This window comes from Apodemus sylvaticus, chromosome 2 (assembly GCF_947179515.1).
Source record: "Apodemus sylvaticus chromosome 2, mApoSyl1.1, whole genome shotgun sequence".
In the NCBI taxonomy this organism is placed as follows: domain Eukaryota; kingdom Metazoa; phylum Chordata; class Mammalia; order Rodentia; family Muridae; genus Apodemus; species Apodemus sylvaticus.
The window spans coordinates 157,566,910-157,581,650 of record NC_067473.1 but is presented as its reverse complement, the minus strand read 5'-3'; the positions used below and the strand labels follow the sequence as shown (position 1 = coordinate 157,581,650).

At 36.0% G+C, this 14,741-nt stretch overlaps 1 protein-coding gene across 1 annotated transcript in view; it reads left to right on the top strand.

The window, feature by feature from the left end:
* Positions 1-3,970, top strand: part of LOC127677641 (vomeronasal type-2 receptor 26-like) — a 34,045-nt gene extending 30,075 nt beyond the window's left edge. Inside the window, exon 6 of the mRNA XM_052172680.1 lies at positions 3,078-3,970. Coding sequence (XP_052028640.1) covers positions 3,078-3,970 — 893 coding nt within the window. The remainder of the gene's footprint in view (positions 1-3,077) is intronic.
* Positions 3,971-14,741: the final 10,771 nt, after the last annotated feature.

Here is a 14,741-nt window from a genome sequence, read left to right as displayed (position 1 = left end):
CCCACAATCATTGTGTGAGGTGCAATGTGTGCTTTGGACTTTAGTAAAATTTCTTTTATGACTTAGTGTGCCCTTTTGAATATATATGTTCAGGACTGAGAGTTCTTCTTGGTAGATTTTCCTTTGATGAGCATAACGTGTCCTTCAGTGTCTTTTATGATGACTTTAGGTTAAAAGTTGATTTTATCCTGTATTAGAATGGCTACTCAAGCTTATTTCCTTGGACCATTTTCTTGGAAAATTATTTTCCAGCCTTCTACTCTGAGGTAGTGTTTTTCTTTGACAACATGGTAGGTTTCCTTTATGCCACAAAATTTGGGGTTCTGTTTAATTACGCAGTCTTTTAGTCTATGTCTTTTTATTGGGGAATTGAATCCATTGATTTTAAAAGATATTAAGGAATAGTGATTATGGCTTTCTGTTATTTTTGATGTTATTTTTATGTTTGTGTGTTTATCTTCTTTAGGGTTTGTTGAAAGAAGATTACTATCTTGCTTTTTGTAGGGTTTAGTTGGCCTCCTTGTATGGGCATTTTTAATCTATTATCCTTTTTAGGGCCGGATTTGTGGAAAGATATTGTGTAAATTTGGTTTTATCATGGAATATCTTGGTTTCTCCATCTATAGTGATTGAGAGTTTTGCTGGGTATAGTAGTCTGGGCTGGCATTTGTGTTCTTCTAGAGTCTGTGTGAGATCTGCTCAGGATCTTCTGGTTTTCATGGTTTCTGGCAAGAAGTCTGTAGTATTTACGATAGGTCTTCCTTTATGCTACTTGGCCTTTTCTCTTACTGCTTTTAATATTCTTTCTTTGTTTAGTATATTTGGGGTTTTGATTTTATGTGATGGGATTTTTTCTGTCCTTGTGCAGTCTGTTTCAAGTTCTGTAAGCTCCTTGTCTGCCCATGGGTTTCTCTTTCTTTAGATTAGGAAAGAGTTCTTTAATTTTGTTGAAGATTTTTTACTGGCCCTTTAAGTTGTAAATCTTCACTCTCTTCTATACCTATAATCCTTAGGTTTGGTCTTCTCATTGTGTCCTGGATTTCCTGGATGTTTTGGGTTACAAGCTTTTTACATTTTGCATTTTCTTTGACTGTTGAGTCAATGTTTTCTATGGGATCTTCAGCACTTCAGATTCTTTCCTCTTTCTCTTGTGTTCTATTGTTGATGTTTGCATCTATGGCACCTGATTTTTTTTCCAAGGTTTTGTATCTCTAAAGTTGTCTCCCTTTATCATTTCTTAGTTGTTTCTACTTCCTTTTTAGATCCTGGATGGTTTTTCATAGTTCCTTGATTTGTTTGTTTGCATTTTCCTCTAATTCTTTAAGGGATGTTTGTGTTTCCTCTATCAGGATTTCTGCCTATTAACCCATGTTCTCTTGTATGACTTTAAGTGATTTTTGTATTTCCTCTTTATGGGCTTCTAGCTATTGACACATTTTATTGTATTTCTTTAAGCGGTTTTGTGTTTCCTTTTAAAGGGCTTCTACCTGTTGACTCATGTTCTCTTGTTTTTTCTTTTTTTTCTTTTCTATATTCTTTGTTTACATTTCAAATGATTTCCTCTTTCTCTGTTCCCCCCTCCCCATATGTCCCATAAGGCATCTTCTCTCCAACCATTCTCCAATCACCTCTCTCCTTTTTCTCTGTCCTGGTACTCCCCTACAATGCTAGATGAAGCCTTTCCAGAATCAGGGCCCTCTCCTTATTTCTTCAGGGGATTCATTTGATATGCTAATTGTGTCTTGAGTATTCAGAGCTTTTGGGCTAATTAATATCCTCTTATCAGAGATTGCATTCCATGTGTATACTTTTGTGATTGGGTTACCTCACTTAGGATGATATTTTCCAGTTTCAACCATTTGCATAAAAATTTTATGAATTCATTGTTTTTAATTGTTGAGTAGTATTTCATTGTGTAAATATATCACAATTTCTGTATCCATTCCTCCACTGAGGGACACCTGGGTTCTTTCCAGCTTCTGGCTATTATAAATAGGACTTCTATGAACAGAGTGGAGCATGTGTTCCTATTATATGCTGTAGAATTCTGGGTATATGCCCAGGAGTGGTATAGCAGAGTAGTCCAGTAGTATTATGCCCAGTTTATTGAGTATCCAACAAACTAATTTCCAGAATGGTAATAACACCTTGCAATCCCACCAGCAGTGGAGGAGGAAGAGTGTTCCTTTTTCTCCACAACCTCTCCAACACCCGCTGTCCCCTGAGTTTTTGATCTTAGCCATCCTGACCAGTGTGAGGTGAAATCTCAGTGCTGTTTTGATTTGCATTTCACTAATGAATAAGGATATTGAACATTTATTTAGGTGCTTCTCAGCCATACAATATTCCTCAGTTGAAAATTCTTTGTTTAGCTCTTTACACCATTTTTTTAATAGGGTTATTTGACTCATGTTCTCCTGTACTTCTTTAATGGAGTTACTTATGTCCTTCTTGAAATGCTCTATCAGCATCATCTGTTTGTTTGTTTCAAATATGTGGTCCTGCTCATGCTATGGTTGATGGCTCTATATTGATATGCATACAGGTAGCATGAAGTAAACACAGTGGGGGAAAAAACCAAAATAGAAATAAAGTTGGTATAAAGAATTATTTGAGGGACAGAGAGAAGGAGTTGCAGGGGAAGGAATTGGGGTAGATTTGATTAAAATACATGATATGCATATATGATGTTCTCAAGTAATAAACAATATTTACTAAACAAATGGAACAAAGGAAAAATAGTAAACTCTCAAAGTCAACTTTTACTTTATTTCATAAACAAATATAATTTTCATATTGTCTGATTTCCCCTCAACATCAGTTCAACATTTCTCATTCTCTCATATTGTTCAAGTCCACTCATGTTCTGAATGTATTATGTGTATAGTATATCTGTATTTTTCTCTCAGAAAAAAATAACTTATTCATTAATTGTTTTTCAATATCATGTTTCAGTGAATATATCCACAGACATTTTCTAGAGAATTCAACTATTGCTCTGTGCAAGATATAGGTCTTATAGGTGTATTTGGAAATTTAAGGGTTGAGTGTAATAAAACAATCTCCCTCATTTTCAGGTATGGTTAAATGCTTCAAATGTCCTGAAGATCAGTATCCAAATAAGCAGAGGAATCAATGTCTCCCTAAAATTATAACATTTTTATCCCATGAAGATACTCTGGGAGTGGTTTTGGTCTCTGTGGCCATTAGTTTATCTGCATTTTCAACCATGATTTTAGGATTATTCATTTGCTATCGGGACACACCCATTGTCAGAGCAAATAACAGAAATCTCAGTTATGTCCTCCTTGTTTCTTTAATGCTCTGTTTCTTTTGTTCATTGATATTCATTGGGCAACCCAGAACACTCACTTGTGTCTTGAGACAAATGATTTTCGGGGTTGTATTTTCTGTTGCTGTTTCTGCTATCTTGGCAAAGACCTTCATTGTGGTAATGGCCTTCAAAACCATCAAACCAGGAAGCACCTTACAAATGTGGATGGTGACCCGACTCTCAAATGCTATAGTCTGCTGTGGTTCCATCATTCAAGTATGCATCTGTGCAGTCTGGATGGGAACATATCCTCCCTTCCCTGATATTGACATGCAGTCAGAGTCTGGGCAAATCATCCTCTTGTGTAATGAGGGTTCCACACTTGCATTCTATTGTGTTCTGGGGTATTTGGGCTTTCTGGCCAGTCTCAGCTTGCTTATTGCTTTTCTGGCTAGAAGGCTGCCTGACACCTTCAATGAGGCAAAAACAATCACATTCAGCATGATTGTTTTCTGTAGTGTGTGGATAGCTTTTATACCTACTTACCTGAGTACCACAGGAAAAACCATGGTAGCTGTGGAAATCTTTTCAATTCTGGCCTCCAGTGCTGGCTTACTAGGATGTATATTTCTTCCCAAATGCTATATGCTCCTACTGAGGTCAGGTAGCCATTTCAGAATGAAGGTCTTTAAATAAATTCTTTATACAAAGGAATTTATTGTGATTTGTGTAAAATGAATCATGTCAGAATATTCAAAGAGTGGTGTGAAGCCAATGCATTTCATCAAAGAATGGCATCTGAAATTTACTCACCTGTCCCTGCAATCCTTTGAGCTAACTAGATACCATGAAGCCAGCCCTCAAAGTCTAGATAGTTGCCTACTAGCATTGACTTTAGGTATGCTTACTAGATGTTTCTTTAAATCACAGGGTTTTTTTTTTTTAATTTTTTAAACAATGTAACAGGACTGGGAATGTTAATTTTAAGAATGAGAGCACATCATTTGTGTGGAATAAAAGTAAACGATTTTTTTAAAATGTTATTCTTCTCTGTTAGTCATATGCAACCTTACTCTTTATATTCAATACAGGTTAATTTCAATGTAATCATGAGTTCTATAACAGAAATTTCATGGTTGCTGTTTCTCAGTTTTGAAGGGCCTGACAAAGAACACATTTTACCATGTAAGTTTCACCATCTTGGGATATTTTTGATGTCTTCTCTATGCTCAGGTAAAACAACACGGATGCAGGATTAGGAAGAGTCCCAGGGGAAACACAGAGAGTTTTATCCTGAGGATATCCAAAAGATCAGTGGGTAGAGACTCCCGAGATAGTAAACAGTCACCATGGGAAGTGCTTTTCTCTTCCAGAGTTAGGAGTTTTACATTGTCTTCACAGAGTGAAAGCTGATATCATTTACAAACATTGGAATCTACTCTCAAGGAGAGACTTTCTCATGGTAAATGTGGGCATGGACAAGAGGTATAAGGCCAGGTATTCAACGGGACTTGGATAATCATACAATTTTATATCCTAGACCATGTAATTTTCAGGAATTTTTCTTTATCTAGCAAAAGATTTGTTTTAAACATGATTACGAGACCAAGACCTGTTCAAACTAAAGTTGGACCTTGCAACACTGCAGGGGATTATTGCTCAACCATCCTCAAAAACCAGCACAGAAAAGACTACTTGGCCAAAGTGGTATTCATTATGTTTTGGGACAAAGCTTATTTATGTCTTCCTTAGTTTTTAAATCAAGAGTGTGTTTGCACTCTGTAATGTTGGATACACTACCATCTTCAGATCAAGAAGAATTTAGAGTATTTCAAGTCTACCTTTTCTCTCAGTTATTGCTTATCTTTCACTTAGGCAAATTTATGTCATACTAGACTGAGTTGCTTTTATTTGGTCATAAAAGCAGCACAGAAGATCCCATGGGAATCTTGTTTGATAGTGGTATAGTAAAGTTTGTTCCAAGATATTACTTGATAGACATAGATACTTGGATTCAAATTGTCTGAAACTGTTCACTCTTGTGGTTTTACTTCCTTAAAGAGGAAGACACCCCACTCTAAAAAGCTGCCAGACACATGGACACCATAAGTGTAAAGAAATCCCTGTTTCCTAGAACCACTTCCTCTCTTGAAGCCATGTACCATAGTGTTGTAAGCCAAGCACAGCCCAGGGACATTTCCTAGTGGATGGCAGGAATCTCACATCCTGGTTGAAGTTATCTGAAAGAATATGTAATTGTTCATCAAATATATGTTGCTAACTAAATCTTTAGACATTCAACAATGTTGTAAATTGTTATATTGTGTCAATCACTGTATGGTCATTGGAGACTACTCATCATCCAGTAAATTCTTAAAACCAATATAAATTTACTGCTTGATTTTGACTTTTAAGTACATGGAGGGATAATGTATTAAAATCTCATAAAATTTTTTAGAGAATTTTCATTATATAAACAATCATTTCGCACCACTTTCCATAAGAAATATTATAATGATTACAGCCCACTTTTTCCTTTCTTCAAGCATGTTCCCTTACTTGCAGTTCTCTAGAGGGATGCCTTAGTGTAAGTTTTGGGTTGATTCCTTTGTTGTGCCTTAACCAGCTATTTTCATGTCTATGTTATACATTGTACAATTGTCAGTTTTCAGTTCACGAAAATGTGGCATACTTCATGTATTCTCTGATTTACAGATTTTCTTACGACAGCTTTAGGAGTTTACACATGTCATCGTCTATAATGTAGCTATATTCAGTCTTTTCCACTGAGGAGTATTAAATCTCTGTACATAAAATTACTTCAATAAGCAACAGATACTCTTCATGCTAGAAATTGGAACTTTTATCATTTTCCCATCACAAGTAATGTTTATTCTATTTCTCGAATAGTATATTGGTTTATACCCACACATATTATCTAGAATCATTGTTATAGTAGGAAATATTACCTTTCAAATTATTTTCTAAATTTTATTTGAATAATTCAGTCCTCAATAAAGTCTTTAAAAGATGCAATCCTTACTTAGTCATTGTTATAGTTAACTTCCTTCACATTGCAATGATAAAATGGTGTTACATTTTGTCTTAATTTATACTGAAACGCTGAACAATCAGAGTGCAATTTATAACTTTTTGGGAAATTCTCCAGGTGCACAATGATATAAAAATAGTTTTCTTTATTCATCCCATCTATGATTTTCGGGGCTTCCTCAGTATCTCAAATAGTGTTCTCTTTTCATGGCTGTTCTCTGACTTCATCCTTCAAAGTTTTCTTTTCCGTTCTATCTCCTACCTCACAGGGTATAACAATAAATATTATTATTCAATGCTTAATGTTTCTTAAATTATACTTTATATTTTGTTAGAGGGAAAGAGCGTGATTATCTCTGTGAATAACGTTAGCCCCCTAGTTTCTTAATACATTTGTATAATGAGTCCAAATAAAAGTGTTTGCAAAATATGACATGGTGTTTTTAAATGTCATCTTCTATTTTAGTGGGAAGCCATATGAATTACAGTTAGAGCTCATGTACTGGGCACATATGCTCTGTCTTTCCATTGATTTTTAACACTGAATTAGAGACAGGGTCCACTGCATCCATTCTGTTTTTCCTACATCAACATATAAGTACTTTCTCCATGTTGAACCTATTTTAATTTCTCCTCCCATAAGTACTTTAGTTTTGTTTTGGCAGGATATGACTTTACTTTCAAAATTTAGGTTTTATGATTACCAAACTATTAATTTATATACAATACTAATTTCTGTATTTTAATATTACTTTAATTTTAATGTTGTTTATTCTAATGATAAGCAGGATGCCACTGGAATTTGTATGGAGTTACACTAACCCTGTAGATTGCTTTTGCTACAATAATTTTTACAACAGTATTTCCTTGAATACATGAGTATAAGAGGTCTTTGCATATTCTGGTGCCTTCTTTAATTTCATTTTTTTCAATGCATTAAAGTATTTATTATTGAACTCATCCACTTTCTTGGCTAGGTACATTCCAAGAAATGTGTTTTTAGGAGTTTATTTTTAAGGAATGTTTTCCTGATTTACACTTTAGTATATTTGTTATTGGTTATAGGTGATATCAATTTTTATAATATTAGGTTTGTTTCTTGACACATTTCTAGACTTATTTTTCTATATTCTTTGTTTACATACCCAATGATTTCCCTTTTCCTGGTTCCCCCCATACCCATAATTCCCATAAGCCCTCTTACCTCTGCCCATTCCCCAGTCACCCCCCTCACATTTCTGTCCTGGTATTCCCATAAAATGCTACATCAAGCCTTTCCAGAACCAGGGCCTTCGCCTTCCTTCATTTTGGGAATCATTTGATATATTAATAGTGTCTTGAGTATTTAGATCTTCTGGGCTAACTAATATCCATTTATCAGTGACTGCATTCTATGTGTATTCTTTTGTGATTGTGTTACCTCATTTAGGATTATATTTTCCAATTCAAACCATTTGCCTAAAAATTTCATGAATTCATTATTTTAATTGTTGAGTAGTATTCCATCGTGTAAATGTTCCACATTTTCTATATCCATTCCTTCATTGAGGGACATCTTTTTTCTTTCCATCTTCTGGCTATTGTAAATAAGGCTCTTAGGAACACAGTGTAGCATGTGTCCTTATTGCATGCTGGGGAATTCTATGGTATATGCCCAGGAGTGGTATAACAGGGTACTCCAGAGATGTCATGCCCAGTTGTCTGAGGAACCACCAGACTGATTTACAGAGTGGTTGTACCAGCTTGCAATCCCACCAGAACTGGAGGAGTTTTCCTCTTTTATCACATCCTCTCCAACACCTGCAGTCTCCTTACTTTGAATCTTAGCCATTCTGACTGATGTGAGGTGAAATCTCAGAGTTGTTTTGATTTGCATTTTCCTAATGACTAATGATGTTGAACATTTATTAAGGTGGTCCTCAGCCATTCAAAATTCTTCAGGTGAAAATTTTCTGTTTAGCTTTGTACCCATTTTATAATAGGTTTAATTGGTCTCTTGAGTCTAACTTCTTGAGTTCTTTGTATATGTTGGATATTAGCCCTCTGTCAGATATAGAGTTTGTGAAGATCTTTTTCCAATTTGTTGGTTGCTGTTTTGTCTGCTTCACAGTGTCCTTTGCCTTACAGAACCTTTGTAATTTTATGAGGTCCCATTTGTCAATTCTTGATCTTAGAGCATAATTTATTTGTGTTCTGTTCAGGAACTTTTCCCCTTTGCCCATGTACTCAAGGGTCTTCCACAGTTCCTTTTCTATTAGTTTCAGTGCGTCTGATTTTATGGGGAGGTCCTTTATCCACTTGGATTTGAACATAGTACAAGGAGCTAAGGATTGATCTTTTCGCATTTTTCTGCATGCTGACCTCCAGTTGAACCAGGACCATTTCTTGAAAAGTCTATCTTTTTTCCACTGGATGGTTGTAGCTCCTTTGTTGAAGATTAAGCGATGATAGGTTTGTGGGTTCATTTCTGGGTCTTCAATTCTATTCCATTGATCTACATGCCAGTCACTGTAACAATACCATGCAGATATAACACCATTGCTCTGTAGTACTGCTTGAGGTCCTGTATACTGATTTCCCCCAGAAATTCTGTTACTGTTGAGAATAGTTTTAGCTATCCTGGGTTTTTTGTTATTCCAGATGAATCAGAGAATTGTACTTTCTAATTCTATAAAGAAATGAGCTGGGATTTTGATGGGGATTGCATTGAATTTGTATATTGCTTTTGAAAAGTTGACCAATTTTACTGTATAAATCCTGCAAATCCATGAGCACAGATTTTTCCATTTTTTGAGTTCTCCGATTTCCTTCTTCAGAGACCTCAAGTTCTCTTCATACAGATCTTTCATTTATTTTGTTAGAGTTGAACCGAGACACTTTATATTGTTCTTGGCTATTGTGAAAGGTGTCATTTCTCTAATTTATTTATCAGCCTGCTTATTTTTTGATTATAGAAAGGCTACTAATTTGCTTGAGTTGATTTTATAACCAGCCAGTTTTTTGAAGTTGTTCATCAGATGTAGGAGTTCTCTGGTAGATTTCTCTGGCGGACAGCCTATGGAACCTTGTGAAGTTGGATTGGATGTACTTTTTCATTATGATATAGATATAGTTACAAGCCTGTGGGAGCCAAGGAGTGGCCTGTGGTAGTTTAAATAAGAATGGCTGGCTGGCCTGAGGTGTAATCCCCTTTAATGTCAGCACTTGTGAGGCAGATGCAAGTGAAAATCTGAGTTCAAGGCTAGACTGGTCTAAGGAGTGAATTCCAGTAGAGCCAAGACTACACAGAGAAACACTGTCTCAAAAGACAAACAAACAACTAAAAAACAATGAAATCCCCAGCCATAGCCTAATATATTAAATGCTTAATCTTTTTGGGTCACTTAAGTATACAATCATATCATCTGCGAATAGTGATAGTTTCACTTCTTCCTTTCCAATTTGTATCCCTTTGACCTCCTTATGTTGTCTAATTGCTCTAGCTAGAACTTGAAGTACTTTATTGAAAAGATATGGAGACGGGGCAGCCTTGTCTAGTCCCTGATTTTAGTGGGATTGTTTCAACCTTCTCTTCATTTAGTTTGATGTTGGCTACTGCTTTGCTGTATATTGCTTCTACTATGTTTAGATATGGGCCTTGAACTCCTATCCTTTCCAAGACTTTTAGCATGAAAGGATGCTGAATTTTGTCGAAAGCCTTTTCAGCATCTAATGAAATGACCATGTGCTTTTTTTTTTCTTTGACTTTTTTTATGTAGCAGATTGCGTTGATGGGTTTCCATATATTGAACCATCCCTGCATCCCTGGGATGAAGCCTACTTTATCATGGTGAATGAGCATTTTAATGTGTTCTTGGATTCAGTTGGCAAGAATTTTATTGAGTATTTTTGCATCAATATTCATGAGGGAAATTGGAGTTCTCTTTTGTTGATGTCTGTTTCAGTGATTTTGGTATCAGGTTGCTTGTGGCTTCAATGAGTTGGTTAGTGTTCTTTTTGCTTCTATTTTCCTAGACTTTTTTGAAAATATTTATGAGGTAGAGATTTAGGATCTGGCATTAGGAAAATCATGCCAGCTTAAAGTAAAGACATGCTGGCCTCTAACTTATGTATCTGTATTATTTGTATTGCTTTCTCTTGTCTTATTCATGAAGCTCTGTATTCACTGTGAATAGAGAAGACAGACACCCCGTTTTTTTATTCTTGGTTTTATAAGAAATGCTTGAAGTTCTGTCCATTCACTATGATGTATAGATGATTAGCTTTGGGTTCATTAATCTTAGCTTTTCTTTGTTGAGAATTTTTCCTTCTTTTTTGAGTGTCTTCAGATGTTTTGGTTTGAAGAATGTTGTATTTTTATCAGAACCTTTTTCATCTAATTATTTGATTGTGGGATTTCTATGCTTGAGTTCATTTACTCCAGTTCCTGGGGATCAGACACCCTCTTCTCAACTCTGTGGGAACTGGACAAGGAATAGGCAAAATATATGCGCGCATACACACACACACACAAACACACACACAGACTGAATTAAGATCAACAAAAAAAATATCAAGGCATAGTGATCCATATGTTTTACCCCAGCACTTGGGAAGAAGATATACATGGATCTCTATGAATATGTATCCAGCCTAGTCTATATAGTGAGTTCTAGGACAGCCAAAGCTGCATAGGAGTCAATGTGTAATATTTGGAAATCACCTACATTTTCCTCATAGATTTTTCTCAGTTTATTCCCTGCTACACAGCAAACAATGCCAGTTTGGAGACTGCTTGCTTTAAAGCTCATCAGTGTAGTTTTAAAAGGAGAAAAAACATTTTTCAGACAATGTATTGCGATAGTGAGTATCTTCGGCTAGCCTGGAACTCACTATGTAGACCAAGCTGGCCTTAAACTCACAGATACCTTCCTGCCTCTGCCTGCCAAGTGTTAGGATTGAAGGCATTTATTATGAAGAAAGAAAATGCCTAGCAACTTTAAATACTGCTTTAAATATCTAATACAAAGAATAAAATGAAATTATCATAAAAATACCTAAAAGCCTAGTAATTGTGAAAGAAGATACAGAATTATGTCTGTTATTAAATTATATAAATATTCATCTGGAAAATGCAATATAAAGTGTAATAAGAAAATCAACAATGGGATGTAAATTGTAAAAAAAGTCAAATATCTCTATTTCCACATGTTATGATAGCATAAGATGGGGATCTTCAGATATTCTCTGAGAGAACAGATATAGCTGATAAACAGTTCCATCAAAGTGGGTGGAAAAAAAGTTAAGTGTAAGAAATAGCTGGCCTTTTTTTTTATACAAATGATAAATTGGTTGAGAAAAAAATCTGGAATACAACGCAATTTGTAACAGTCAAAAATAACATAAAATATCTTCTGTAACTCTAACCAAGCAAGTGAAAAATATGTATGACAAGAACTTCCAATACCTTTAGAAAGAAATCAGAGAATATATCAGAAGATAGAAAGATCTCTTGCGCATCAGTATAGGTTGGATAACATAGTGGAAATGACCATCTTACCAAAGCCATCTAATGGTTCTGTACAACTCCTATTAAAATTCCAATACAATTTTTTTATAGAACTTTCAGGAGGAATTCTCAATTTCTTATGCAAAAGCAATACAAGGCAAGAGAGAAAGAAAAAACAAACAAAAACTCACTAAATCTGAAGCAATCCTGGGGAACTAAAAAATTTCATGAGAAATTACAAACTGTCATCTCAAGTTGTACTAAAGAACCACAGTGGTATTGGTATGGAAAAATATACCTTGATCAATAGAATTGAATGAAAGTTCAAGAAATAAACGAACAGGTCGCTTGCCACCATCTTGGACACAGGAGCTCAGCCAGGGAAGCGCCTGACCTGCAGGGAGTCCTGAGGTTAGAAGGAGCCCTCCTGGTCTGGAGTTGCCACCTACCATCTTGGCACAGACAGCTCAATTAGGTATGCAGAGGGCACCAGAGTGAAGGATTGCCCAGGACACATCCTGCTTGGGTTGCTTCCCCACCAGGGAGCAGGGCAGCTCTATAGCTGCCTGGGCACATATACTGCAGGGAGCATCTGACCTGCATGAAGTCCTGTGGTTAGATGGAGGCCCGTGGTCCAAGGACACTAGTCACCATCTTGGGTCCAGGAGCTCAGCCAGGGAAGCACCTGACCTGCAGGGACTCCTGTGGTTAGACAGAACCCTGCATTCTGAGGTCTCCAGCTAACATCTTGGTGCAGGGAGCACAACCAGACCCACAGGAGGTTCAAATACCAGTCAGTGACAACAGGACTAACACCAGAGATAACCAGGCGGCAAAAGGCGAATGCAGAAATTTTACTAACAGAAATCAAGGCAATATGGTAGCATCTGAACCCAATTCTTCAACAACAGCAAGTCCTAGATACCGCAACACACCAGAAAAACAAGATTTGGATTTAAAATCACTCATCATGATAATGTTAGAGGAACACAAGGAGAACATAAATAAATCTCTTAAAGAAATACAGGGGAACATGAATAAGTTAGAAGCCCTTCCAAAGGAAAAACAAAAATCACTTAAGGAAATTCAGAAGAATATGGGTCAACAGCCAGAAGCCAATATAGAGGAAATGCAAAAGTCACTTAAAGAAATTCAGGAAAATTTGAGTCAACAGGCAGAAGTCATGAAAGGGGAAACACTAAAATATATTAAAGAATTACAGGAAAACTCAAACAAATGAAGGAACTGAGCAAAACCCTGCAGGATCTAAAAACAGAAGTAGAAACAACTAAGAAATCACAAAGGGAGACAACTTTGGAGACAGAAAAACTTGGGAAGGAATCAGGGGCCATAGATGCAAATATTAACAACAGAATGCAAGAGATGGAAAAATCTCACATGTGGAAGATACCATAGAAACCATTGAGTCAACTGTGAAAGAAAATACAAAAAGCAAAAAGTTTGTAACCCAAAACATTCCAGAAAATCCAGGACACAATGAGAAGGCCAAACCTAAGGATTATAGGTATAGATGAGAGTAAAGATCTACAAATAATATGGCCAGCAACTATCCTCAACAAAATTATGGAAGAAAACTTCCTCAACTTAAAGAGAGAGTTGCCTATGAACATATAAGAAGCCTACAGAACTCCAAACAGCATGGACCAGAGCAGGAATGCCTCCTGTCACATAATAACCAAACCCCAAATGTACTAAACAAATACAGAATATGAAGAGAAGTAAGGGAAAAAGGCCAAGTAACATATAAAGTAAGATTGATTGGAATTATACCAGACTTCTCACCGGAGACCATGAAAGCTAGAAGATCCTGGGTAGATCTCATGCAGACTCTAAGAGAAGACAAATGCCAGTCAGGATTACTATACCCAGCAAAACTCTCAATCACCATAGATAGAGAAAACAAGATATTCCATGATAAAACCAAATTTACACAATATCTTTCCAAAAACCCAGCCCTCCAAAGGATAAAAGGTGGAAAACACCAATACAAGGAGGAAAACTACACTCTGGAAAAAGTAAGATAGTAAACTTCTTTCATCAAGCTAAAAGAAGATGACCACTCAAATATAAAAAGAACATAGAAAAACAGGAAGTAATAATCACTATTTTTTAATATCTCTTAACATCAATGAATTCAATTCCCCAATAAAAAGACGTAGACTAACAGACTTAACACATAAACAGGACCCTACATTTTGCTGCTTACATGAAAGACACCTCAGAGCCAAAGACAAACACTACCTCAGAGTAAAAGGCTGGAAAACAATTTTACAAGCCAATGGTCTCAGGAAACAAGCCAGAGTAGCCATTCTAATATTAGATAAAATTGACTTTCAACCTAAAGTCATCAAAAGAGGCAGGGAAGGACATTTCCTCCTGTCAAAGGAAAAATCCACCAAGAAAAACTCTTCATTCTGAACATCTATGCTCCAAATGCAAGGGTACCCTCATTTGTCAAAGGAACTTTACTAAAGCTCAAAGCACACATTGCTTCTACCACAATAATTATGGGTGACTTCAATGCTCCACTCTCCCCTAAGGACAGATCAAGAAAAGAGAAACTAAACAGGGACACAGTGAAACAAATCGAAACATTGGACCAATTGGCTTTAACATACATACACACACACACACACACACACACACACACACACACACACAAACACACAAACACACACACACACACACACACACACACACACACACACATATATATATATATATATATATATATATATATATATATATATATATATATATATAATTTCAACCTAAAACCAAAGAATATACCTTTTTCTCAGAACCTCACGGTACCTTCTCCAAAATCGACCATATAATTGGTCATAAGACATACCTAAACAAATATAAAAGGATCAAAATAATCCCATGTCTCCTATCAGATCACTA